This window comes from Triticum aestivum, chromosome 7B, assembly GCF_018294505.1.
Source record: "Triticum aestivum cultivar Chinese Spring chromosome 7B, IWGSC CS RefSeq v2.1, whole genome shotgun sequence".
Taxonomy (NCBI): Eukaryota; Viridiplantae; Streptophyta; class Magnoliopsida; order Poales; family Poaceae; genus Triticum; species Triticum aestivum.
In genome coordinates, this window is record NC_057813.1 from 148,402,361 (window position 1) to 148,430,104 (window position 27,744).

The window sequence follows — 27,744 nt, forward strand, 5'->3', positions numbered from 1 at the left end:
AGGCATGGATGGCTGACGGCAAAGGCCTTTGCCGTCAGCCAGCACACGACAACAGGTCCGCGTGAATAGGCTATGGCAAAGGCCTCTTTGCCGTCTGCTAGCTAACGGCAAAGATGCAAAGGGCTTTGCCATCTGCTGGCTGACGGCAAAGAGCCTAGACGGCACACGTGGCAATTCAGGTCCGTTAAGTGGTTAACGGCGTGCTTTGCCGTCAGCTGGCAGACGACAAAGGCCTTTTCATCTTTCCCATCAGCCAGCGGATGACAAAGATGCAAAGGCCTTTGCCATCTGCTGGCTGACGGCAAATATGCCAAATAGGCCAGCCCACTCCACCCTAGGTTGCACAGGTAGCTGCCACGTGGCGGCTTTGCCATCTACTAGCGGACGGCAAAGAACTTTTCCGTCAGCTAGCAGACGGCAAAGTGGCTATATAGCCCCTGTTTTTCCTAAATTCATTCAATTTGACAGAATTTCACATATATATATATATACACATTTCCGGAGACTCGGCGGGGGGTGGCCGCGAGGAAGGCAGAACAACCTTCCTACTTCTCCCAGCGCCCCGTCCGCCTCTACCTGCACCCCTCTTCTTCCCCCAACCTCCTCTCCCGACCAAAGAAGAAGCACCCGCCGAAGGTGCTGGGGGTGTCTGCATGTTGTCTACCAGCGCTCTCCGAAGGTTCTGGGGTGCAATAACAACACCCCTCCCACGCGCCGAGGTAGGAGGCTCAGAGCGCTCTCGACCCAAGCCCACCATCTGTCAACACCTGCAATGACAAAGAGTAAACGAAATTAGTACAACATAAACATAATAAAAAAAATTAGTGTGTATCAACATCATGAACATAATAGAAAATTGAATACCAACTAATTAATATCGGGGTGTCGTGTCGGGATCTCGGGGTGTCGTGTCGGGGGTCAGGGTGTCGGTGGTGTTGTGTCGGGGTGTTGTGTCGGGGTCGGCGTGCCCCTCGGCAACCCTCGCCCATCAGCAACCCTCGGGGGTCGGGGTGTCGGTGGTATCGTGTCGAGGGTCGAGGGGTCGGGGTGTCGGGGTGTCATGTCAAGGGTCGAGGGGTCAGGGTGTCAGGGTGTCGTGTCGAGGGTCGAGGGGTCGGGGTGTCGGGGTGTTGTGGCGAGGGTCGAGGGGTCGAGGTGTCAGGGTCAGGGGGTCGGGATGGCAAATCCTCGAACCCTCGACCCCTCGGCGACCCTCGACCCCTTGACCCTCGACATGACACCCCGACCCCTCGACCCTCGACATGACACCCCGACACCTCTTCTTCTTTTACTTCTTTTTTTCATCTTTCTTGTTTATTCTTAAACAAATAGAAGAAAAAAACTACCTAAACTAATTAAACTAAATAACCTAAACTAATTAAACCTAAACTAACTAAACTACAAAACCTAAACTAATTAAACTAAATAACCTAAACTAGTTGAACCTAAACTAAACAACCTAAACTAATTAAACTAAATAACCTAAACAAATTAAGCCTAAACCTAAACTAAAAAACCTAAACTAATTAAACCTAAACTAACTAAACTAAAAAACCTAAACTAATTAAACTAAATAACCTAAACCTAAACTTAAAAACCTTAACTAATTGAACCTAAACTAACTAAACTAAAAAATAGGAGAAAAAACAAGAGATGGGATGGCAGGGGCTCACCGTGGGGGCGACGACGGGTCGGGGAGGGGGCGGCGACGGGGCGCGGTGGCGACGGGGCAGGGAGGGGACAGCGACGGGTGGCGCCCCTCGGGGGTGGTTCACTAGCGGCTGCGACGAGGAGGCTCGGGAGGGGGTGGGGAGGCAAGGAGAGGGCGGCGACCGGGCGGGGCAGCGACAGAGAGGCGGCGAGGCGGTGGGGCGACGAGGCCACAGCGGTGCTCGTCGGGCGGAGAGGAGAGGAGAGGAGAAAGAGAGAGGGGGACGGCGGGGGCGTGGGCCGTTAACTTATTTTGAAGCTTTGTCGTCCGTGTCGCCTTTGATGTCTGCTAGCTGAGGGCAACGGACGCGTTGTCGTCTGCGGGCGGACAACAAAGAGGGGGGCCGTTAGGGCTTAACAACCAGTGGGCCAAACACCCTCTTTGACGTCAGCTAGCGGATGGCAAAGAAGCTTTGTCGTCAGCTAGCAGACGGCAAAATGTTGGCTGATGGCAAAGCCTTCCTTTGACGTCCACTGCCTCTTTGCCCTATGCTTTTTGGTGGTTGATGGCAAAGCCATTCTTTGCCGTCTGCTAGCTGACGGCAAAGAGGGGGTAGACGGCAAATCTTCTGATTCCAGTAGTGGTATGCCTCTCCAGAAGCTGACTACTGGAAGGATGCGGTTCGTAGCGAGATGGATTCCATCATGGCTAACGAGACATGGGAGATCACTGAGCGTCCCTATGGTTGTAAACCATTGGGATGTAAGTGGGTGTTCAAAAAGAAGCTTAGGCCCGATGGTACGATTGAAAAATACAAGGCTAGACTTGTGGCCAAGGGCTATGACCAGAAAGAAGAGGAGATTTCTTTGATACTTATTCACTTGTGGCTAGACTGACCACCATTCGAGTATTACTCTCGTTGGCGGCCTCGCATGGTCTTCTCATCCACCAGATGGATTTTAAGACGGCTTTTCTGAATGGATAGCTAAACAAGGAAATCTGCATGCAACAGCCAGATGGCTTTGTGATAGATGGTCAGGAAAGAAAGGTGTGTAGGTTGCTGAAATCTTTATATGGCCTGAAGCAAGCACTTAAGCAATGGCATGATAAGTTTAATACAACTCTGACATCTGTTGGCTTCGTTGTTAATGAAGCTGACAAATGTGTATACTATCGCCATGGTGGGGGCGAAGGAATTATATTGTGCTTGTATGTTGATGACATACTGATATTTGGAACCAATCTCAAAGTCATTAAGGAGGTCTAGTCGTTTCTGTCTCAGAACTTTGAGATGAAAGACCTTGGTGTGGCTGATGTTAACTTAAATATCAAGCTACTGAGAGATAATGAGGGTGGGATCACACTTCTGCAGTCCCATTATGTTGAGACGGTGTTGAGTCGTTTTGGATATTCAGACTGCACACCATCTCAAACACCATATGATCCCAGCGTGTTGATTCGAAAGTCCGAAGGCACGACTAAGGATCAACTGAGATACTCTCAAATCATTGGTTCACTCATGTACCTAGCGAGCGCAACAAGGCCTGACATTGCAATTGATGTGAGCAAACTGAGTCGGTTTGTTTCCAACCCGGGTGATGTACATTGGCATGCTATTGAGAGAGTTATGCGCTATCTGAAGGGTACTATGAACTACGGACTTCACTATATGGGATACCCGTCGGTACTTGAAGGGTATAGTGATGCGAATTGGATCTCTAATGCTAATGAGATGAAGGCCAAAATTGAGTATATGTTTACTCTTGGAGGTGGCGCTGTTTCCTGGAAGTCTTGCAAGCAAACGATTTTAACGAGATTGACAATGGAAGCAGAATTAACAGCATTAGACACATCTGGTGTCGAAGTAGGATGCCTTCGAGATCTTTTGATGGACTTGCCATTGGCTGATAAACCGGTTCCGGCTATCCTTATGAACTGTGACAATCAGACTGTCATCACCAAGGTAAAGAGTTCAAAGGACAACATGAAGTCTAACAAACACATAAGAATGGGATTAAAAGTTGTCAGAAAGTTAAGAAACTCCGGAGTGATAGCGTTGGAGTATGTCCATACGGCTAAGAATCTAGTAAATCCCTTTACAAAAGGGCTATCACATGTTGTGATAGATAGTGCATCGAGGGAGATGGGTATGAGACCCACATGAGTTGCCATGGTGGTAACCCAACCTATGTGATCGGAGATCCCGTGAAGTAGGACCTGGGAAAACAAGCCAATGGTGAACTGAGAAGAGTAACTACACTAACCCACTCCATTGGAGATGCAATACTCTCGATACTGTATGGTAGGATGACTACTATCTTAATGTGTTCCAAAGCTTATATAAGCAAGATGCTATCCTACAGAGTGATCTTTGAAGGAACACGCCTATGTGAGCCCGACTGCTGGTCACAGTCTATGAGATTGGGGTGATCTCTAGTAAGCTCATGAATAGGCCAGAAGTGTGACTTATATGCTCCACCCGTGGGGTCAGCCTTCGGCAGCCTAGTACTAGTAAGACATGTAGTGAAGCTTCTTTACGCCAAACTGACAATTCAAGGCATAGTCCATTGTTCAGTTGTGAAGGAGTGTAACTACTTGCTCTAGGTGAAGCTCAACCTTAACAGGTCTTCACTAAAACACTAGTATATCGAAACAGCAATTGAAACAGAGGACACAATGGGCCCTCGAGATCTGGTGGGGGATTGCTGAAATTTGGGATGGGCCTTAGGCCCATATAGCAATTTCTGAAAATCTCTAAGGGCCCATGTGGGTTTATTGGCACTAGGTGCAGTGGGAAGTTTAGTCCCACCCCGGAAGTGAAAGAGGAGTTGGACCTCCTTATAAGGGTTTGTCTTCTACATGCTATTGGAGCTTGAGAAGAGAAGAGGCCCTCGCGCACTCCTCCTCCGCCGCCCGCCTCGTCACGTCGCGCCGCGGGTTGCGGGAATGAGCCGAGCCGAGCTCACACCTACACGCTTATTTTTGACAGTCACTAACGGAGAGTTTCTGACAGCTGGGCCACGATCTGAGACTTCAGATCGTAGGCTATCACAGACTCAGACGTGGGTCGAGCCCATGTCTCTCCACGCGGCTGCGCCTATATAAGTGTGCGGTGTCTCCTAACCATAGCCGCCACGAACAGATCACATATGCTCCCACACGAACCGCCCTCGTCGTTCCTTTGCTGCTGCTGCCGCCGGTGACTCCAACTCATCCGTCGTGTACACGGTCGATGGGAGAGCAGGTCTCCGAAACCCCGCCTCTCCGGTTCCTGTACGGGAGAGAGGCGAATAGGTTTTTGGGAAGCGACTACGCGACTGCTCGGCTCCGATCCACTACTTCCTCTACGTCCACGTCGTCTTCGTCATCACCATGTCCACCGACGCCGAACGTGCCGCCGCCGAGAAGACCGAAGCCGACAAGAAGGCAGCCGAGGATGCCGCTGCTGCTGTCATCGTTGCTGCAGCTTCTGCCTGGCCTACTGGAGGGTATAACGCGTTCATCCCGCTCTTGTTTATTTTCCTAGTAGCAATACTAGCATTATATGTAGATTTGTCTACTGTTTGCTTAGTACGTACATGTTTAAATCAGAGTCAGTATGTCGTCAATGCAGTCAATCCCATTGCTAGTGATTTATCTATGGATTAAATTAGTCGAAAAATTGCCTATTTACTCAACAGTAATAATAAGCAATGTGAAACCTGGGAAAATACACATGAGCTCTTGGGTGCTTCACACCCCCATACGAATATTAAATATAAAAAATACCAAAAAAATCTAAAAATTCTGCAATTTTGGGATACCAAACATGTGTTCTTAATCTACTCTCATGTGAAATTTCATGAAAAAATACCGAAAAACGTATCCGTGGCAAAGGAAATATTGTCTGAACAAAAATTTGTCCAAACAGTTTTTTCTATACATAGGAATTTTTTGTCTTTTTTGCCACGATTACATTTCATGGTATTTTTTCACGAAATTTCACAGGGGAGTAGATCAAGAACCCAGGTTTGATATCCAAAATCTTAGAATTTTTTTCAAATTTCTTGGTTTTTTTTTGAATTTAATGTTCGTATAGGGTGTGGAGCACCCGGGTGCTGCAAATCCACTTCCGTGAAACCTGTGCATCTTTCGTCGAAAGAAAAGAAACACAAACATGCTCACCTGATCCAAAAGAAACAAAGTTGCCAACATGATTTGATATGCATACATACATACATACTCAAATAGTATGTATATTACAGAAAAAATTACTCAAGTTGCAATCTTGCCACATAATTATTACTATAACCTTGAATGTGCAAGAATTAAAATTATGGGAAAACAAACCTACAGAAGCTACCAACACAAACGTGGAAAAGGTGTAAAATTCTAGTCTTTTTTTACATACAAAGATTTCAAATTATTAGACCAAATTTAGGTCTACTTTATTTTGGCTAAACATCCTTTTCATCAAGTATTAAGTGTCTAATTGCTCACATATATTAAACCAAAGCAACTGCGGCCGAACATGATGCAGCAGCTTCCTGTGAAGCAGTGGTAACAGTGGATCAATACATATATGACAACAATGTTACTTGCATGAACTATCAGCAATGCCCTAAAGCTGCAGGCAGGCAAAATTTGCTTCCATTCACGAGTCCTACTACCCACACATAATGATACACTCAATCACCCATACATCCATCTTCCGTACAACATTCTACGAGAACGTCCGCCAATACAAAGAGGAAGAAAAGGAAAATCACAAGCAGCATCTAAGAGTCTATAAGCAACCAGCCATGGCATAACAAACAGCAACCAGGGGTCGTAAAATGGCAAGTGGCTACTCTTCTTGGCCAGACTCTTCCTTGTCAAGCTTGATCATGTCGTCAATCCTCACAATGGTAATGGCTGCTTCTGTTGCAAACTGCAGAGCAAAAAGGTATGAGATGTGCCATGGATCTCGGCATGAAGACCGTGGGTGAACAAGCAGCCAACAAGTGCGCTAACAAACCTGAATGATCTTCACTTTGCTCATTGCTGGCTCAATCACGCCATGTTCAAGGTTGTTGCGGATTACACCTTTTGTCAGATCAAGACCCATGCTGCAGCAAATTCAAACAAAGTTGAACATGTGCAGTAGCGGAAGACACAAACTGAACATTTAAAGTAGCAGAACAAAACAGCAGTGGGCAAGTACATTGAATGATGATTGAACTACAAAAAATATCTAAAAGCAGTTGCTTTACCAAATTATGCATTTAGGTGCACTTACCAACGACTTAAGTTCAAAATTAAAACCACAAGTACTCTGGTGCGATACAAAAGAAAGCTCAAAGTGGACACTGAGATGGAGCTTGCAGTGTACAGGAAACCAAGGAGATATTGTGTTATACTCCCTCTATGAAAATATAAGACGTTTTTTGACACTATATGAAGTGTCAAAAAACGTCTTTATATTTTGTTGATAGAGGGAGTATGTCATTGCTCAATATGCACATCCCAGAGTGCATAACTACTTTCCTCAAGAGGGTGGTGAAACTAGTCTTCGAAGGCCTATGCAACATAGCGGAGCCATAATCCGCTTAGATCTTTAACAGAGATAAATAAACTCAAGAAGTACCTTGACAAGTGCTGCTTATCAGCATTTGTTTGAGCTTTATGATGATATGACCTAAGCTTTGCAACAAGGTCAGTTGCATCTTTTGCGGCATTAACAGCGAGGACCTGTCATCACACAGCCTTGCTCCCATTAGCATATCATGTGGTTCAGTATGCAAGTATCATAGGTATAAAGATAACTGAGCAAACCTTTGGTATGATCAACAAAGATTCTGCAAATTCAGCAATCGCCAGTTGTTCCCTGGATCCAAGAGTTGTAGCAAGATTCTCCAGGTACACAGATAATGCAGCTTCTACAGCACCACCACCAGCAACTACCTGCATGACCAATATACATGTTAAATACACTACTGACAATAATTAGTTTCTGCCTACAAGAAAACGACAACTTACAGAACTATATTCACTGACCAGGAAAGAAGGTCTAATGCTAGCACTATTATATGAAATGGCAGACGAGATATGCAGATACTACAGAACAAAGTGGTTCATTTAAATGATGCCTTTTAACTGTTCCTATTCTCCTTCAAGCATGCAAAAAGTTATCAAGACTGGGATTGGGGCTATTAAAAACATGGCCTCAAATAAAACTGCAAACAAAAATGCCATAGTATGGACCAGCAACAAGCATGGTATACAAAAGAATCTTGGAAAAATAACAAAACTGGGAACAAGAAAGCACCAGCTAAATTTTTAACTCCCGGGTCACACTTAGTAGCAAGAAAAATGCTAAAGAAAGACAATAAATAGATTGATCCCACACTCCATATAAATCATGACAACAGGGAAACAACAAGGTGACAAGGAAGAACAGCAGCAAAAGGTCCTACCGTATTGGATTCCAAAGTTCTCTTCACAATGCACAGTGCATCGTGCAAAGACCGTTCAATCTCGTCTAGCATGAAGTCATTTGCTCCTCTGAGTATAATGGAAACCTGCATAAAAGAAATGCAATTGTGATGCCTCTAGCTTTGAAACTAATGCTGTTGTCGTTCGTCGTAGTAAAGCTAGCTCAACATTGGCATGAAGAAATACTTACCGCACTTGTGTTCTTTGTGCCTTTCACCAGAATTATTTCATCATCAGAAATTCTTTCCTCAACGACCTCGTCAGCATGTCCAAGGAATGATGGATCAAATGTTTCTTCACCCTCCATGTCAGCAAAAGTAGTCACCTGCAGATTCTTATTACTTTAGGATACTGACAAGCAGTTCATTTTGGCTTGAGAAAGTAATTGTTTGCATTATTACTTGGGAATATCAATGATAGAAGTTGTTTTATTACTAATAAAGTCATACTGCAAAAGATTGGTATGCTGCTACGATGTAATAGCAAATATTCAGAAACAGGAAATCATCAAATAAATGCATTCCGATATTGCAAATTTCTTTAGAATCTTTAAAACAGAAGCAAGCAACTTTAGTAATATTTCAACAAAATCAAGTTAAGACATGAATGAGATTAAAGAGTGAAATTATGAAAATACTACTTGATCATAAATATCTAATCGGCAATATGGCATATGAAGAAATAAGCCGTACCATTGTTGCACCTGTTGCCTTGGCAACATGGCGCAAATCCTCCTTACGAACACGTCTTACTGCAATTGCTCCAGCCTCAACAAAGTACTGAAATGATGTTTCAACAAACGCCAATACAGCAGATTTAGTTACAGTCAACACAAAGTGATATCAACATACACAACAACAACCCAGTACATCTTTTCAAATTCATAAAAATCAAATCAAATAAATTATGAAACAGACACTTCCGAGGACAAAACATCAGACTGAGTACTATTGGAAGGAATGTAAGGTCGCAGTCATATGCAATAAATTCTGCCATAAGGCTTAATTAACAAACATATTATGCTGACTGTAGTATAACAGATTCTGTCTGCACCACCCCAAAAGTACCAGCAGCTATGAAAAATATGACATTCACTAACGTGGACCAGTCCAACCAAATACATAAATTGTTTGTGTGCTGGCAAACAGTATACAAAATTATATTAAGGATGGAAAAAGCAATCTAACTCTGCCTGAGGTATGAAAACATACCTTCAATGACATATCATCGATTCCCTTGGTGGTAAATACAACATTAGCACCAGCCTTGAGAACTTTCTCTATTCGCTCCTTTGTTATGTCAGATTCTCTGCGAAAAGAAGCAAGGTACTATTGAGTACCCTAAAATAGAAAATAAATTGATTGTAAATGGCAAAAGGCATGAAGACCCATCACAGGAAATTAGAAACAAACAGGTTATTTGAGAGAGCACATTCATTGCAGATTAATTCTGGAGATAACAAAAAGAAATATAATAATGAACTGCAAACTAATTAAGAAAAATGCATATACCTCTCACGGATCTTCTCCAGTTCCCTTGGATCAGATACAAGGACTTGAACACCCATTTGCATTTTCGTCTTCTGAAGGTTGAAATCAAGACATGCAATTCTAGCAGGGGTTACTCTGGTAGGCATTCCTTGAGCTGCACGGCCAGTGTTCAGCGCATAACCATTCAGCAGATAACTTTCCTTGGCACTTTTGCCATGAGCTTTCAAAATATTAATACTCTGCAGAACAAAAGAGAAGCAGTTTACAAGCAAAATTGTAAGTGGCACAGATTACAATTCCCCTAACCGTATTTTAAATGAATCAAACATAATTTCCAATACATAAGAAGGCATTACAGTATTAATACGGGAGAATAATTTTAAGTGGCAGTAGAATTGAATGAATATCAGGAAAAGGACAGCCCAACATGAAGCTAGACGCGAGATTACTATACACTAGCACGTGTAATATCAAGATGTCTAATACATCCAGCAGGAAATACAATTGGTGTGTAAAGCAAAACAAAAGCACAAAACTGTAAAATAAATTTTGCCTAAAGAGTCCACAAAGGCCGTGCAGCTTATATCTACTCCCTCCGTAAAGAAATATAAGAGTGTTTAGATCACTAAAGTAGTGATCTAAACGCTCTTATATTTGTTTACAGAGGAAGTACATTCAGAGAGAAGGGACCCAGCAACTTAAATCTACAATTCCAATAGCACTGCTAGATACATCCATTTGAGGGACAAGCTTTTTCGGACGGAGGGAGTATATAGCAATTACGAATGGAAAACTTTCATTTAATGTAGTATTGTAACCATATGCACTTTGCTTACCTTGATTGGATACTTTACTTCTCCCTTGGAGTTTGTAGTCTTCACAGCTTGAACTGCTTCTACAACCTAAGAAACCACTGCCACGTTAATTAATTATCACATTGTTTTAGCCAAGGCTAATGGAAAAACAACGCAACGCCTAGCTTTTGGTTCCAAAGATGAGTAACTTAACAGATAAACACCATAACATGGCAGCATTATCAAAATAAATAATAGACCGGCAGCTGAAAATGCATGCATGGACTAAATAAATATTTTAGGTTTAACAAACACCACCAAAGTCAATATACTACAACTGTACCATCAATTTCTGAGCTCCACCATGCACAGATATGTAAAAGAGAAGGCATAATCAAGAAACCTGAAGAACACGTGACCATAGGAACTTACCAGATTTGCAAAGAAATTATCGTCCGTTGTAATAAGTTTCGATGACATGCTAGTTTTTGCACAGTTTATAAGAGAGTCTTTTCCAAGTTTATCCACCTACAAGTGTGGACGAATATTCATGTTAGTGAGAGTGAGCACGGAATAGAACAAAGTTGTATTGCCATTTGTTCCTCATAGAGTATTCATTTACCTTGACAGACAGCTTTTCCTCAACATACTTGCATGCTTCACGCATAGCAAGCTGGCAGAATATGAAGGTAAAAAGTGTATTAGTAATGTAAGACATTACATGTTTTGTTCAAAATGGAAGGGGTACTGCAACAAACATATAATTATAAGCTTACCCTGTAGCCACTAATAATAGAGGTTGGGTGAATCTTATTCCTCACAAGTTCATTGGCTCTCTGGTAAAAAGAAAAGGAGCATCATGTGTAAGCACAATAGTAGAGAAACTCATAGACAAGAAAAACTTGGCACTGAAGCTCCATCCATTACCTTGAGCAACTCTGCAGCGATGATGACGACAGAGGTAGTTCCATCTCCAACCTCCCGGTCTTGGAGCTCAGCCAATTCCACGAGAACCTACAAACAGAAAGAACCACAGCAAAATCTAAGAACAAAGCAATGGTTCAAACAAAACAAGGTCAGCTCTGCCTGCCAGGCATCACCTTCGCCGCAGGATGCTCGACCTCCAACATCCTCAGAATGGTGGCTCCGTCATTTGTGATCGTGACATCGCCAATATCATCCACCAGCATCTGCAGGTCCCATACGCTAACTTAGTGGACTGTAACAAGGGTTGTTTTCAAAAAACTACTCTGGCTCCAGAACCTGTCTACTCGTATGAATGTGTTCCACATACCAGTAAAATTTTATTAAATAATATTATATCAGTTCCAAAATATAAGACGTTTCGTTAGGAAGGTAGTACATTAATTTGTACGCTACACAAAAAAACGACAAATTTGTGGCTCCAAAAAGGCAAAAGATTACTCTATTTTGATCTACATATTTCTTCTTTTTGTGTACACCATAACTGAGAAGATATATTGATAAAATTTTTGCATACATGCTACACATCTATATGTACATGTATAATTCCAGTGGAACATTCTGAGGATTCAAGAAACTGTTTTTTTCTTTGTAAAAAGAGCTCAGTGTAGGGTATGTAATCAAAGGAAAAGTGCTGAGTCAAAGCACTCTTCAAGGCTGTGTTTCGCATTGCGGTGGATTTCATAATCCTGTTTTCATCACCTGCTTTAGGCTATTTTTCTGTCTCTCTGACCTGCTTTTACATTATTTTCTGGCTAATTTTCAACAGAAGATTATAAAGGAAGCAAGCGCAACACAGTTCAGCAACCACAAACTGAGCCTGACTCGCCACATTCTCATAGCGCTCCCAAAAATACCACTTAATAGTTACAACATCCATCTAGTACTCGATTAGAATACACGTCACACATGTTAACACCCTACCAAAACCACTCATCTATTCAACAGAAAATGTGGGTGATGAATCAGAATTGATCCATCAGATAAACCGGCTGGTGGACTACGAATTTAATTTCCTTCTGGAGATGTTTGAACTTTTGAGAAAATTGGAATATATCTGCAGAACTGCAGCCAAAAGTTCACTACTAGTTGGCATGCACAGAGGTAGAAAGTTCACCACCACACAAGGCAAAACCAGTGAGCATGTCCAGTACATGTCTAACATGAAAAAAACATGAACACGGCTAGAGGTAGAAAGTACAGTAGTATTTTATCTGAACAAAGAATAAGAAAAAGGTGCGTTTGCCAAATGACATATGCTTGACCCAAAAACGTGACCACCATTATGAGAATATACAGCCAGTGAACTCTTCGGTGCATAACTTATAGCCTGAGTAACAGGGTTCGTTTGCAGAGTGGAAGCAGCGTAGTACCTTGTCGAGCCCGACGGGGCCGAGCGAGGACTTGACGATGTTGGCCACCGCCTGGCACGCCGAGACTGCAGCCGGAGGAGATTGCGCAGCGAGTTAGACATAGATCTCGCACGCGACCCCGCGGAATCAGGCGTGAAGAGCGGGGTGGGGAGGGGCGTTACCGTTCTGGGTGCGGACGTCCTGGCCGGACTGCCGCTCGCCCATGATGTCGGGAACCTGGGCGGTGATCGCCATGGCGGCGGCGGGGAGTGGGGAGGGGGGCAGTGGGACTGGAGAGTCGGAGAGAATGGGGTGCTAGGTTTTGGTGGAACGAGATCCTACCACGTACTCCAGTACAAACGAGCTACTTGTGCTGTTGTGCATCCGAACCCGAGGAAACACAGCAGCGGAGGAATAGGCCCAAAAACATTAAAAAAATAGGGGTGGGCCCAAAAACATGATACAACCGCGAAACAAGCGAAGCCATCGGCCCAGAAACAGTTTGCAGCCCAGTCTGATCCTAGCTAGCATGGAAGATTTTGACAAAACGAAAAAACTAACGCCCATACATGTAGCATCTTGCACATCACCCACACGCCTCATCATCACTTATTTTGCCACGTATGAACAGATGACATCAACAGAAATTTTTTTGGTTTTTGGCTTAAAAATGTTTTATCTCCTAGTTAAAAATTTGAATTAAAAATTCGTTTTCACCATTAAATTCGTCTCGACAAGATCTTCAAAACTAGACCACACGTTGATATGTTTCGACAAAAAAAATTGCTCAAAAGTTGTCATGATGTTTACACTGTAGTTGCCATAGTGCTTAAACTAAAGTTGTCATGTGGCAATTTTAGTTTGTAGAGCATGACAATTTTAGTTTTTTGATGATGACAATTTCAGTACTTTGACCATGAAAAATATTTTTTGTATGAACCATGGCAATTTTAAATGCATGTATCATGGCAATTTTAAGTGCATGTATCATGGCAATTTTAGTTTATGGTTCATGGCAAGTCTAATTCTTAATTCCCCATTTTATAATATGTCAAAAATTACTTTTAAATGTACAACAAAATAGTTGAAACATATCATGGCAACTTAAAATCATGGCAATTCATATGCAATAGACATGGCAACTTTTAACCCCCAAAAAATCGTCGAAATATAATGATATGAGATTTAGTTTTGAAGATCTCGTCGCGAGGGATTTATTGGTGAAAACGGATTTTCAATCGGATTTTTCATTTAAGAGATAAACCATTTTAAAAGCTGAAAATTCAAATAGATTTCCACATGCATGCATGCGATGGCGTGGCGCAGACTGTGTGCTATAAGGCGTGTGGGCTGGTTTGGCTTCCACCACACGTGTGGGCACTAGCGTTGTCCTTGACAAAATAATGGTTTCCTCCCATTAAGCATCGTTTTTTGGGTTGCTAAGCTCAACCTTATATCTCAGTTATCGTTTCAGGGCTCCGGTGGCCTGAGACTCTCTTTACTTACCACACATACTCGCTTAGCTGGGGGAACATACTTCTCTCTCACTCATGGCTTCGTCAGGAAATACCTCACTATTTCTTTGTCGCATATTCTAAAGGTTACTTTCCCTTAGGCACAGTCCAACGTTGCATCTCCGGTGTTTAAAAATGTCCTACCAAGAATAATAGATAGTTTTTCATCCTCGGGCATATCGAGAATAACAAAGTTAGTGAGTACAATATGTCCATCTAATCTCAACAGCACATTTTCAGCCACTCTGATTGGCTTCTTCGTAGATTTATCCGCCATCTCCAAGGTTATACCTGTGGGCACAAATTCTGCCAAGTTCAACTTGTGATAAAGAGCTAGAGGCATTATGCTCACCCCTGCTCCTACATCACAAATAGTGTTACTTATATCAAGATTACCAACTGAACAAGATATGGTAGGTATACCTGGGTCTCCCAACTTCTTTGGTATCCTATCCGCGAAGGGATGTTTCGTTATTGTAGCCACTTGTTCCTATAAATGCATACTTCTTTTATTGTTAACGATATCACACATGAATTTAGCAAAAGTAGGAATTTTTAATATGTGAGTTACATGCATCGAAACTTCAAGGTCAGCTATAGCTTGTAAAAAGGAGGAATAAAGTGCATCATTTGAAGGTGGTCTTACAGCTTTGGGGTAAGGAAGTGTTTTCTTAGCTGTACTTTTATCTTTCTCCTTTTTTGTACCTTCTTCTTTATTCCTCGATGCCTGGTTGCTTTCTCCTCTGGTGGGATAAGATGGTCGGGTGTTCTTTTCCACCCTAGGTTCTTACAGCTTCTCGAACTGTTTCTTCTTCGTTATTGTCACCATCTACAATTTCAGCATCAGAATCAACTTCTTTATCTGCTCCTACTTCATTATGTTGAGCATCTTGATGGACCTATTCTTCCGGTTCTTCCACACCAAAGAGGATTTCTATGTTCTCTTGAGTTTGACTCTGACTCTCTCTTCGCCTTTGTTCTTGTTCCTTCTCCTGCCACTCTGGGCCTTTAGGGCCCTGTGTTCTTTTGCCACTACAAGTCTCAATTTTGTTAGTAGAAACAAGATGATCATTATCTAACTGAGCATGGATTAAAGATTGGGTCTCCGAAATTTGAGGGCGTTGGGTTTCTATCACGCGAGAGTGTTTATCAAGTTTTTTACCGCATGACTTAACCCTTCCACCTCATCAGAAAGGTAAGTTATAACCTTTTCATTATGATGAATGCATATTTGAAAGTCTCTGTTGTAGTTGTTGTCTTGATGGAATCTAAACTTATTCATTGTTTCTTGAAGTTCATAATCCTGCCGATAGATACTAAATATATCCACTTTTTCATTAATAACTTGTTCAACTAGCTTACCTTTTTTTGAGTAATCCTTTTAAATTCCTCCATATCTTCGATATGGTATACTTTTCCAGTGGACTTCGTTGGCTCCATAATATTCCATTGTTCTTTTGCAACCATATTTTTTTTTGTAAGTGTCCTTCCTTCTGCAAGAATTAAAGACATGAATTGTCCTCCTACACTTAAATCAATAACAGATTTTGTTTCTTCGTTAATTTCATGATAAAACATATGAAGTATAACATATTCGGCATAACCATGATTAGAGCATAAATTTTAAAAAGGGAAAAGGGAGAGGGGGGCGTCGACTGCTACGTCTTGAGCTTGCGTTGGTTTTTCTTGAAGAGGAAAGGGTGATTGATACGTCTCCAATGTATCTATAATTTATGAAGCATTCATGCTATTTTATTATCTATTTTGAATGACTATGGGCTTTATTATACACTTTTATATTACTTTTGGGACTAACCTATTAACCGAAGGCCCAGCCCATATTGTTGTTTTACTGCCTGTTTCAGTATTTCAAAGAAAAGGAATATCAAACGGAGTCCAAACGGAATGAAACCTTCGGCAGCATGATTTTCTGGAAGAATATGATCCTGGAGACTTGGAGTTCACGTCAGAAGATCCTCGAGGAGGCCAGGAGATAGGAGGGCGCGCTCCCCTGTCTCGTGGGCCCCTCGAGCACCCCCCGACCGGCTTCTTTTGCCTATATAGTCCCACGTACCCTAAAAAACATCCACGGAGAAGATAGATCGGGAGTTCCGCCGCCGCAAGCCTCTATAGCCACCAAAAACCTCTCGGGAGCCCGTTCCGGCACCCTGCCGGAGGGGGAACCCACCACCGGTGGCCATCTTCATCATCCCGGCGCTCTCCATGACGAGGAGGGAGTAGTTCACCCTCGGGGCTGAGGGTATGTACCAGTAGCTATGTGTTTGATCTCTCTCTCTCGTGTTCCCTCTATGGCACGATCTTGATGTATCGCGAGCTTTGCTATTATAGTTGGATCTTATGATGTTTCTCCCCCTCTACTCTCTTGTAATGGATTGAGTTTTCCCTTTGAAGTTATCTTATCGGATTGAGTCTTTAATGATTTGAGAACACTTGATGTATGTCTTGTCGTGCTTATCTGTTGTGACAATGGGATATCATGTGCCACTTGATGTATGTTTTGGTGACCAACTTGCGGGTTCCGCCCATGAACCTATGCATAGGGGTTGGCACACGTTTTCGTCTTGACTCTCCGGTAGAAACTTTGGGGCACTCTTTGAAGTAGTTTGTGTTGGTTGAATAGATGAATCTGAGATTGTGTGATGCATATCGTATAATCATGCCCACGGATACTTGAGGTGACAATGGAGTATCTAGGTGACATTAGGGTTTTGGTTGATTTGTGTCTTAAGGTGTTATTCTAGTACGAACTCTTGAATAGATTGATCCGAAAGAATAACTTTGAGGTGGTTTCGTACCCTACCATAATCTTTTCGTTTGTTCTCCACTATTAGTGGCTTTGGAGTGACTCTTTGTTGCATATTGAGGGATTGTTATATGATCTATCTATGTTATTATTGTTGAGAGAACTTGCACTAGTGAAAGTATGAACCCTAGGCCTTGTTTCCTATCATTGCCATACCGTTTGTGCTCACTTTTATCATTAGTGACCTTGCTGTTTTTATAATTTCAGATTACAAATACCTTTATCTACCATCCATATTGCACTTGTATCACCATCTCTTCGCTGAACTAGTGCACCTATACAATTTACCATTGTATTGGGTGTGTTGGGGACATAAGAGACTCTTTGTTATTTGGTTGCAGGATTGTTTGAGAGAGACCATCTTCATCCTACGCCTCCCACAGATTGATAAACCTTAGGTCATCCACTTGAGGGAAATTTGCTACGGTCCTACAAACCTGTGCACTTGCAGGCCCAACAACGTCTACAAGAAGAAGGTTGTGTAGTAGACATCAAGCTCTTTTCTGGCGACGTTGCCGGAGTGCTTGAAGGTATATCTTTAGATCTTGCAATCGAGTCTTTTAGTTTCTTGTTTTATCACTAGTTTATTTTATAAAAAGAAAACTAAAAAAATGGAATTTAGTTTGTCTCATACACTTCATCTTTTTAATATCTTTCGTGAGTATGATGGAAAGGAAAATTGTGCTCAAGTGCTAGAAGCAGAAATCTATAAAATGTTTGTCACTAAATCTTTGAATGATGAGCATGATTGCAATATTGTTAGTATGAACTCTTTGAATATCCATAGTACTAATGATGATTGCACTAGTTATGATGAAAATGTCTCTCATAAGCATGTCAACTTTTGTGGAGTGCATGTTTGCATGAACACACCAAATAGAGAATATATGTATTGCAAGAGGCATAAGCATTTAGAAACTAAATTGTTGCAAGAAAAGTTAAATGGGAGTGCTAAAAATTTACACTTCCTTTGCCGTACTTGTGAACTATGCAATGAACATGGTCATCTACATCTCCTATGCAAATTCTTTTATGATCGAATCGTGTCTAGAAATTGTGATGATTTGATTTACCTTGCACATTATAATGAACTTAGTTTGCTTTTGGGTTATGAAGAATTGAAACGTTTAACTAAGGATCTTCCAGATTTTTCCCTTAAGAAATTCCTTGATATTGATCTAGAGAAGATTTATTTGTATTGTACGGTGAATTGCATTGAAAATCCTTATATTGCCAATTACCTAAAGAAAATAAAACAAATAGAAGATGAAGATAATACTAATGAAAGGGAAGAGACTTCCCATTATCCTCCTATTATTTCTTATGATGAATCAGGTATCGAGGAGGAGCCTTCTATTCAACCAATCTCATCAATAAGGAGCTCAAAGAAGAGGGTTGAACCCATACATAATGTGAAGAAGAAAAGGAAGAGAAGGGGCAGCAAAGGTAAAAAGGTATCCCTCCCAAATGATGTTGCTCCTACTACTCATTGTGATGATGATAATTGCTATACTATTGGTGCTATCCATACTATTAATGATGAGAGTGATTATGCTTATGTTATGAAAAGGCCCAAGCCTGGGGAAGCTATGTTTGATGAGGATGAAATATTTGAGAATATATTTGCTGAAATTAATGTTTGTCCCAAGGTGGGGATGCTACGTTTAATGAAGATGATATTTTTAGCCTCCCAAGTTTTGATATGCAAAGTTGTTATGATGATAACATGCCTTATACCTATGATGATTATATTGATGAAAGTGGGTTTGGAAGAGTGTCAACTTTAGGAAGTAGTGATCCCACTATTTTGGAGGATATTGAATCTTATTGTGATGAATATGAAAGTGGATTTTGAAGAGTGTCAACTTTATTTAGTGATTCCACTATCTTGGGAGAGGTTTCAATCGATTATGATGAGAACGAAGTTGCTACTTATGATGATTATTGTGATGAAACTTATGCTATAAAAAGTAGTGATGATTATATTTATAAAACTTGTCATGATTATGATTACCCTTTTTCTGAACATTACTCTTTTAATGTGGAAACAATTTATAGTATTCAAGTCTTTTATGATACTCCCACTATTCCAAATAAGAAGAATTTTGCTTGTGTGGAGAGTAGTAAATTTTCTATGCTTGTAGATCATGAAAAGAATGTTTTAGGTGCTGGTTATATTGTTGAATTCATTCATGATGCTACTGAAAATTATTATGAGGGAGGAACATATGCTTGTAGGAATTGCAATAATGTCAAGTTTCCTCTCTATATGCTTAAATTTTTGAAGTTATGCTTGTTGTACCTTCCTATGCTAGTTGATTATTGTTCCCATAAGTTGTTTGCTCATAAAATCCCTATGCATAGGAAGTGGGTTAGACTTAAATGGGCTAGTCATATTATTCATTATGCTCTCTTTATGTTGCAATTCTTATCTTTTATGTGAGCATCATTGTCATCATCATGCCTAGCTAGAAAGGAATTAAAGAAAAGCGCTTGTTGGGAGACAACCCAATATTTACCCTTACTGTTTTTGTGTGTCCACATGATTATGTTACTTTAGTAATCATGTTTTATAGCTTTTGTTTTAATAAAGTGCCAAGTAGAACCTTTGGGAAGACTTGGGTGAAGTCTATATGACCTTGCTGTAGAAAACAGAAACTTTTGCACTCACGAGATTAGCTGCCATCTTTTACAGAAGAGTGATTTTAGGTTGACTATTTTTTCAGATGATTCATAGACAAATTCCTCAGGTCCACCAATTTATTTCATAATTTTTGGGGTTCTATAAGTATACGTTTGATAGAGATTACTATATATTGTTCTGTTTTTGACAGATTCTGTTTTCATTGTGTTGTTTGCTTATTTTGATGAATCTATGGCTAGTATGTAAGGGTATGAACCGTAGAGAACTTGGAATACAGTAGGTTTAACACCAATATGAATAAATAATGAGTTCATTACAGTACCTTGAAGTGGTGGTTTGTTTTCTTTTGCTAACGGAGCTTACAAGTTTTGTGTTGAGTTTTGTGTCGTTGAAGTTTTCAAGTTTTGGGTAAGGATTCGATGGACTATGGAATAAGGAGTGGTAATAGACTAAGCTTGGGGATTCCCAAGGCACCCCAAGGTAATATTCAAAGACAACCAAGGGCCTAAGCTTGGGGATGCCCCGGAAGGCATCCCCTCTTTCGTCTTCGTTCATCGGTAACTTTACTTGGAGCTATATTTTTATTCGCCACATGATATGTGTTTTGCTTGGAGTGTCATTTTATTTTGTTAGTATTTGCTTGATGTTATTTATAATAATGTTTTGCATCTTTATTTTTAATAAAAATTTCAAGGATAGCCTTTACCATGTTTATTTTGCTAGTATACATGTTGCTGTTTCAAAACAGAAAGTTTACCGCTGTTGCAAAAATTCCCTAGAAAAGTCAGAGAATGATATAATGTTGAATATTTTTGCATAATGTTCTCTGATAAATCTTTTACAACATAGTATTTTTTCCTATAATTTTTGGAGTTAGGGAAGTATGGTGAATCTTGCATTCTTTACAGACTATACTGTTCTGGCAGATTGTTGTTATGTTTGCATTGTTTGCATATGCTCGCTTGTTTAATGATTCTATTTGAGGATAGGACTATTAAATATGCGGAGACATTTAGTATGCAATGTTGAATAATAATGTTAGTGATTTGTTACAGTAGAAAATGATAAGGTTTTGCATTGGTTTATACTAACCTATCTCACGAGTTCTTGTTGAGTTTGTTATGGATGAAGCTTTTGATAAAAAAGAAGAGAAACCATGATATGAGAGGAATTAAGGAGACATAAAAGCTTAAGCTTGGGGATTCCCAAGGCACCCCAAGATAATATTTCAAGAAGTCTCAAGCATCTAAGCTTGGGGATGCCCCGGTAGGCATCCCACCTTTCTTCTTCAACAATTATCGGTTAGTATCGGTTGAACCTAAGTTTTTGCTTCTTCACATGAGTTGTGCTATCCTCGCAATGTCATTTTGTTTTGTTTTGCTTGCTGTTTGAATACAATACCAAGATCTGAAATCCTTTAATGAGAGAGTCTTCACATAGTTACATAATTATTTAACTACTCATTGATCTTCACTTATATCTTTTGGAGTAGTTTGTCATTTACTCGTGTGCTTCACTTATATCCTATGAGTAAATGGTTGAATGAGTTGAATGTCATAAATCTGAAATTATATATGTCTCATTTGCTTATCCCATGGGGAGAAATGACTTCACATCTAAGAAGTAGAGGTTGTAAATTTATTGACGGTTAGCAAGCATTCTATTGGTCATTTGAACAATTCATGAAAGAATATTGAAGGAAGAGAGATTTCACATATAAATATATTATCATGGACATCTTTTATAATTGTGAGCACTCATTAAGTATGACATGCTAAAGAGTTGATGTTGGACAAGGAAGACAATGTAATGGGTTATGTTTTCTCGCATCTCAGTTAAAGTATATTGTCATGGATCATTCAAACATGTTAAGCTTGCCTTTCCCCGTCATGCTAGCCAAAATTCCTTGCACCAAGTAGAGATACTACTTGTGCTTCCAAATATCCTTAAACCCAGTTTTGCCATGAGAGTCCACCATATCTACCTATGGATTGATTAAGAGCCTTCAAATAAGTTGTCATCGGTGCAAGCAATAAAAATTTCTCTCTAAATATGCATGAGTTATTAGTGCGGAGAAAATAAGCTTTGTACAATCTTGTTATGGAAGCAATAAAAGCGACGGACTGCATAATAAAGGTCCATATACAAGGGGCAATATAAAGTGACGTTCTTTCGGATTTAGATTTTGTGTATCCAACCCTAAAAGCGCATGGCAATCTCTGCTTCCCTCTGTGAAGGGCCTATCTTTTACTTTATGTCTTTTACTTTATGCAAGAGTCAAGGTGATCTTCACCTTTCCCTTTTTCATTTTATCCTTTGGCAAGCACTTTGTGTTAGGGTGATCCTGATATATATATCCAATTGGATGTACGTTAGCATGAACTATTATTGTTGACATCACCCAAAAGTGAATATGTTTGGAGGCAACATTATAAGCCCCTATATATCTCTGTGTCCGATTAAAACTTCATAACCACAAGTATTGTGTGAGTGTTAGCAATTGTAGAAGACTATATGATAGTTGAGTATGTGAAGTTTGCTAAATCAAAGCTTTGACATAGACCCTTCCTGAAAATAAGATGAATTGCAATTGTTTGATGGCTAAGAATGAAGTTTGCTAGTTTTCAAGAAAGTTTATGGTCTATGCTTTGACATGTGAATAGCTTGTTACTTGATCATGAAAAGTTTTATGAGATGAACTATTGTTATGACATATAAACATGCTAGAAAAGGTGATTGAAATTATCATTGATCAAACTTGTGCGCCTACTAGCATTCACACTTCATAATTTCTTTCTTTATCATTTACCTACTCGAGGACGAGTAGGAATTAAGCTTGGGGATGCTGATACGTCTCCAACGCACTACAAAAAAAAGACACATCCGTGACATTTTGGGCCGAACAATTTTTTTTCTGTCATACATATGACACTTCTATGATGATAATTGTGACAAAACTCGGTATCATCATAGATGTGGTGGGCTCCTACTTCTATGACAAAAAATCATGATAGAAAATGGGCTTTTCGTCCTAGGCGGGCCGGAGACGCAGCTGCATGACATTCTTTGGGCCGTCCATGACGGAAAAAACCATGGTAGAAGCGAGGGGGAGGAAAATTTCGGGGAGTTGCCGGTTACGGTGGGAGGTCGGGGGCCGAGCAATGCGCGTTTCTCTCGTACACATACGCGCGTGTGTGCGAGGCGTTGGCTCTAACTGAACCCGAGCGAGGCGTTGGGCTCTAACTGAACCCGAGCGATTGCACTGCAGGCTACGCGTTACTGAATCCGAGCGATCGATCGATGGCTGTTAACTGAACCCGATGGAGCGATTCCTTCGCTACTGCTGCTAACTGAAGCCGGTCGATTGGATGAACAGTGAGTGTTGCGGGGGGGAGGGGGTGGATGAACAGTGAGCGGTGGCGTTGCCTCTGGATGAACAGGACCCCATGGCGTGGAGGGCTGGATGAACAGTAGACGGTGGAGGGGTGGCCGTGGAGGGGTGGTTAAACAGGACCCCGTGGTGTGGAGGGCTGGATGAACAGTAGACGATGGAGGGCTGGATGAACAGTAGACGGTGGAAGGGTGGTTGAACAGTAGCCGGTGGAGTAGCGCGCGGTGGAGGCTGGATGAACAGGAGCTCGTGGAGGCTGGAGGAGGTCGACGGTAGCCCGTGGAGGCTGGAGGAAGTCGATGGTGGAGATGAACAGTATCCCATGGAGTCCCGTTTTGTGGTACGCCACACCCCTCCCGATGAACAGGTGATGTCTACTACACAACCTTCTTCTTGTAGACGTTGTTGGGCCTGCAAGTGCACAAGTTTGTAGGATAGTAGCAAATTTCCCTCAAGTGGATGACCTAAGGTTTATCAATCTGTAGGAGGTGTAGGATGAAGATGGTCTCTCTAAAACAACCCTGCAACCAAATAACAAAGAGTCTCTTGTGTCCCCAACACACCCAATACAATGGTAAATTGTATAGGTGCACTAGTTCAGCGAAGAGATGGTGATACAAGTGCAATATGGATAGTAGATATAGGTTTTTGTAATCTGAAATAATAAAAACAGCAAGGTAACGAGCGATAAAAGTGAGCATAAACGGTATTGCAATGATAGGAAACAAGGCCTAGGGTTCATACTTTCACTAGTGCAAGTTCTCTCAACAATAATAACATAGATAGATCATATAACAAGCCCTCAACATGCAACAAAGAGTCACTCCAAAGCCACTAATAGCGGAGAACAAACGTAGAGATTATGGTAGGGTACGAAACCACCTCAAAGTTATTCTTTCGGATCGATCTATAAAAGAGTTCGTACTAGAATAACACCTTAAGACACAAATCAACCAAACCCTAATGTCACCTAGATACTCCATTGTCACCTCAAGTATCCGTGGGCATGATTATATGATATGCGTCACACAATCTCAGATTCGTCCAACCAACATAAAAGTACTTCAAAGAGTGCCCCAAAGTTTCTACCGGAGAGTCAAGAACGTGTGCCAACCCCTATGCATAGGTTCATGGGCGGAACCCGCAAGTTGGTCACCAAAACATACATCAAGAGGCACATGATATCCCATTGTCACCACAGATAAACACGGTAAGACATACATCAAGTGTTCTCATAAAAGACTCAATCTGATAAGATAACTCAAAAGGGGAAACTCAATTCATCACAAGAGAGTAGAGGGGGAGAAACATCATAAGATCCAACTACAATAGCAAAGCTCGGGATACATCAAGATCATGCCATAGAGGGAACACGAGAGAGAACATGAGAGAGAGAGATCAAACACATAGCTACTGGTACATACCCTCGGCCCCAAGGGTGAACTACTCCCTCCTCGTCATGGATAGCGCCGGGATGATGAAGATGGCCTCCAGTGATGGGATTCCCCTCCGGCAGGGTGCCGGAACAGGGTCCCTATTGGTTTTTGGTGGCTACAGAGGCTTGCGGCGGTGGAACTCCCGATCTATCTTCTGTTCTGGAAGTTTTAGGGTACAAGAGTATATATGGGTGCAGGGGGTACGTCGGTGGACCTCCGGGGTGCTCACGAGGCAGGGGGGCGTGCCCAGGGGGAGGGCGCACCCCCCACCCTCGTGGGCAACCCGGGACTCCCGTGACGTGCACTCCAAGTCTATCAGGTGGGTTTCCTTCCAAAATTAACTTCTCTAGTTGATTTCGTTCCGTTTTGACTCCGTGTGATATTCCTTTTCCTCGAAACACTGAAATAGACATAAAACAAAAAATCTGGGCTGGGCCTCCGGTTAATAGGTTAGTCCCAAAAGTAATATAAAAGTGGATAATAAAGCCCAATATTGCCTAAAACAGTAGATAAAGTAGCATGGAGCAATCAAAAATTATAGATACGTTGGAGACGTATCAAGCATCCCCAAGCTTAATTCCTGCTCGTCCTCGAGTAGGTAAATGATAAAAAAAGAATTTTTGATGCGAAGTGATACTTTGGCATAATTTCAATGTAAATCTTCTTAATTGTGGCATGAATATTCAGATCCGAAAGATTCAAGAGAAAAGTTCATATTGACACAAAAATAATAATACTTCAAGCATACTAATCAAAGCAATCATATCTTCTCAAAATAACATGGCAAAAGAAAGTTCATCCCTACAAAATCATATAGTTAGGCTATGCTTCATTTTCGTCACACAAAGATGTTCCCAACTTCTATACCCCCGATGACAAGCCAAGCAATTGTTTCATACTTAAATAATCTCAAACTTTTTCAACTTTCACGCAATACATGAGCGTGAGCCATGGATATAGCACTATGGGTGGAATAGAATATGATGATGGGGATTGTGTGGAGAAGACAAAAAAGGAGAAAGTCTCACGTTGACGAGGCTAATCAACGGGCTATGGAGATGCCCATCAATTGATGTCAACATGAGGAGTAGGGATTGCCATGCAATGGATGCACTAGAGCTATGAATGCTCAACAAAAGAAAACTAGTGGGTGTGCATCCAACTTGCTTGCTCACGAAGACCTAGGGCATTTGAGGAAGCCCATCGTAGGAATATACAAGCCAAGTTCTATAATGAAAAATTCCCACTAGTATAAAAAGGACAACTTATGAGATTCACTACATGAAGAACAAGGTGCTACTTTGAAGCACAAGTGTGGAAAAAGAGATAGTAGCATTGCCCTTTTTTGGGCCTTTCTTTTTTTCTTTTTGGCCTTTCTCTCTTTTTTTTAATTTGGGCAATGCTCTAATAATGATGATCATCACACTTCTATTGATTACAACACAAGGACTACAACTCGAAACTTAGAACAAGATATGACTCTATATGAATGCCTCCAGCGGTGTACCGGGATGGTGCAATGAATCAAGAGTGACATGTATGAAAAATAATGCATGGTGGCTTTGCCACAAATACGATGTCAACTACATGATCATGCAATGGCAATATGACAAAAGTAATGTATGTCATGATGATTATGATGGAAGTTGCATGGCAATATATCTCGGAATGACTATGGAAATGCCATAATAGGTAGGTATGGTGGCTGTTTTGAGGAAGATATAAGGAGGTTTATGTGTGATAGAGCGTATCTTATCACGGGGTTTGGATGCACCAGCGAAGTTTGCGCCAACTCTCAAGGTGAGAAAGGGCAATGCACGGTACCGAAGAGGCTAGCAAAGGTGGAAAGGTGAGAGTGCGTATAATCCATGGACTCAACATTAGTCAAAAGAACTCATATACTTATTGCAAAAATTTAGAAGTCATCAAAAACTCAAGTACTACGCGCATGCTCCTAGGGGGATAGATTGGTAGGAAAAGACAATCGCTCGTCCCCGACCGCCACGCATAGGGATGCACAAGCCAGGTACACTTCATGTTTCAAATTTGTTACACAACTTTAACCATACGTGCATGCTATGGGACTTGCAAACTTCAACACAAGTATTTCTCAAATTCATAATCACCCAACTAGCACAACTTTGATATTATCACCTCCATATCTCAAAACAATTATCAAGCATCAAACTTATCTTAGTATTCAATTCACTCAAAAGAAAGTTTCACATATCTTGAACACCAAGTGTATTAACATTAAGCAAATTACCATGCTATTAACGACTCTCAAAATAATCTAAGTGAAGCATGAGAGATCAAATAGTTTCTTTAAAACAAATCCACCACCGTTCTCTAAAAGATCTAAGTGAAGTACTAGAGCAAAAATTATCATGCTCAAAAGATATAAGTAAAGTACTATGAGAAAAACTATCAAGCTCAAAAGATATAAGTGAAGCACATAGAGTATTGTAACAAATTATAATTCATGTATGGCTCTCTCAAAAGGTGTGTACAGCAAGGATAATTGTGGTAAACTAACAAGCAAAGACACAAATAATACAAGACGCTCCAAGCAAAACACATATCATGTTGGTGAATAAAAATATAGCTCCAAGTAAAGTTACCGATGAACGAAGACGAAAGAGGGGATGCCTTCCGGGGCATCCCCAAGCTTAGGCTCTTGGTTGTCCTTGGATATTAACTTGGGGTGCCTTGGGAATCCCCAAGCTTAGGCTCTTTCCAATCCTTATTCATAGTCCATCGAATCTTTACCCAAAACTTGAAAACTTCAACCACACAAAACTCAAAACAAAACTCGTAAGCTCCGTTAGTATAAGAAAATTAAACCACCACTTAGTTAATGTAATGAACTCATTCTAAATTCACATTGGTGCAATATCTACTGTATTCTAACATCTCTATGGTTCATACCACTTAATACTAGCCATAGATGCATCAAAATAAGCAAACAACACAATGAAAACAGAATCTGTCAAAAACAGAACAGTCTGTAGTAATATGTATCAAACGTATACTTCTGGAACCCCAAAAATTATGAAATAAATTTCTAGACCTGAGTAATTTGTCTATTAATCATCTGCAAAAAGAATCAGACTAAAATCACTCTCCAGTAAAAAATGGAATCTAATCTCGTGAGCGCTAAAGTTTCTGTTTTTCACAGCAAGATCACATAAACTTCACCCAAGTCTTCCCA

General features: G+C 41.0%; 1 protein-coding gene across 1 annotated transcript; it reads right to left on the reverse strand.

The window, feature by feature from the left end:
- Positions 1-6,110: 6,110 nt before the first annotated feature.
- LOC123156779 (T-complex protein 1 subunit alpha) lies at positions 6,111-13,095 on the reverse strand. The gene is made up of 17 exons (XM_044574955.1): positions 12,907-13,095; positions 12,746-12,810; positions 11,489-11,578; positions 11,316-11,402; positions 11,165-11,224; positions 11,011-11,061; positions 10,821-10,916; positions 10,431-10,496; positions 9,616-9,833; positions 9,316-9,412; positions 8,797-8,883; positions 8,295-8,429; positions 8,086-8,190; positions 7,445-7,573; positions 7,257-7,360; positions 6,648-6,738; positions 6,111-6,560 (listed from the first exon to the last, which is right to left on the reverse strand). Exons 1-17 carry the CDS (start codon positions 12,977-12,979, stop codon positions 6,477-6,479), a joined length of 1,638 nt encoding a protein of 545 aa, XP_044430890.1. The 5' UTR covers positions 12,980-13,095; the 3' UTR covers positions 6,111-6,476.
- Between the last annotated feature and the right edge of the window lie 14,649 nt (positions 13,096-27,744).

What these genes read in the sequence shown, in the direction of transcription:
- LOC123156779 (XM_044574955.1), bottom strand. Translation starts at nt 12,979, where the DNA reads ATGGCGATCACCGCCCAGGTTCCCGACATCATGGGCGAGCGGCAGTCC. An exon ending in TCGCTGCAGAGTTGCTCAAG is followed by an intron (nt 11,225 to 11,315) that starts GTAATGGATGGA and finishes TCTTTTTACCAG; the next exon opens with AGAGCCAATGAACTTGTGAG. An exon ending in AGGAAAAGCTGTCTGTCAAG is followed by an intron (nt 10,917 to 11,010) that starts GTAAATGAATAC and finishes CCACACTTGTAG; the next exon opens with GTGGATAAACTTGGAAAAGA.